Source organism: Etheostoma spectabile, chromosome 17 (genome assembly GCF_008692095.1).
Source record: "Etheostoma spectabile isolate EspeVRDwgs_2016 chromosome 17, UIUC_Espe_1.0, whole genome shotgun sequence".
Taxonomy (NCBI): Eukaryota; Metazoa; Chordata; class Actinopteri; order Perciformes; family Percidae; genus Etheostoma; species Etheostoma spectabile.
In genome coordinates this window covers 22,724,313-22,725,518 of record NC_045749.1, presented here as the reverse complement: position 1 = coordinate 22,725,518, position 1,206 = coordinate 22,724,313, and the positions used below count along the sequence as shown (strand labels likewise).

The 1,206-nt window shown below is 42.0% G+C and overlaps 1 protein-coding gene across 6 annotated transcripts in view; it reads right to left on the bottom strand.

Annotated features, from left to right (window-relative positions):
• The window catches only part of LOC116705639 (protein shisa-6), a 66,491-nt gene that overhangs the window by 54,125 nt on the left and 11,160 nt on the right, over nt 1-1,206 (bottom strand). For all 6 annotated transcript variants that reach the window (XM_032541990.1, XM_032541992.1, XM_032541993.1 and 3 more), the window contains exon 4: nt 429-530. In XM_032541990.1, coding sequence (XP_032397881.1) covers nt 429-530 — 102 coding nt within the window. The remainder of the gene's footprint in view (nt 1-428; nt 531-1,206) is intronic.

The following is a 1,206-nucleotide window of genomic DNA, read 5'->3' as shown; positions in this document are numbered from 1 at the left end:
CACACACACACACACACACACACAGGGCCTGGTTTGTGGAGCCAAAATGGATGGGAATAAATCACTAGAGCTCGGCCAACATGGCTGCATACTAATCAGTGTATTACCCCTGGGAAAACTCTGCCTGCCCCCCGGCTAATGGCTGCATGTGTGTGTGTTTGTGTGTGTGTAGTCCCCCATCAGCAGCAGTAAGTGTGTGTCTGCTTGTATTTAATTGCAAAATGCAGAGGCAGGAGTTCATGTGAATTGCTTGGGAGGGAAATTGAATCGGCAAACATTTCACCTTTTGTCCGTGTCTTGTTGTTGATTACTGGTATTGCAAGTGGAACATAATCGCTTTAGCATTGAGCAAGTATACAGCACAGTGTTCATATTTCATCTCCTGTGAGAGAGAAGAGAAGAAAAGGTGGAAAGAACGGGTACTTTACCTTTCGGATGGCCTCGACCCAACGTCACAAAACCAGAGGAGATGAAGCTGTGAAGCTCAGCGCCGCCACTGCTTCGGACGCTCTCCTTCCCATAGTGGAGACCTGTGTCACACACACACACACACACACACACACATAAAATTAGTCAGGCAGTCACATATATATACTGACACATAATGTCATTAAATCATTAGCAACATTTGCAGCAGCTGAAACGGGGGCTCCCATAGTGGCGACCCAGAACCTCCCAGCAGTCACAAGATAAATCCAAGGGCTCACAAGCAGAAAAGAAACATTTATGGGAATAACTTAGAAAATAAATAGGAATTACAATATAGTTTTACCCCATCATTCCCCTAAAGATTATTCAAACAAAATAAAAATATAAATATATATACTGTATATCTACAGTTTAGAGTTTTCAGATTACATTATGGGTTTACATAATTGCATAAGGGTTCTCCAATGTTTTTTTAGTCAGTTTTCTAAAATGATGAATAACAGAATGTGCCGATGGAAAACTGGATGAATGGTTGCTGATAATGGGCAATGTAGATATTGCATTAAATATCCTATGATGAAGAAGAAGAAGCGCCCGCAGGTTCAACAGCAGGGGAGGGAGAGAGGACGGCTGCACATTTTACTGCTTAATGCACTGCAATACATACATGTTTAGGCGCCATTACATGTACGTTGTGTTGGTAAATGTGAGATGTTTGAGTCACATACATCTCGTCTTCATATCACAAACAAGGAAATTAATTTGACCCGTTCTCAC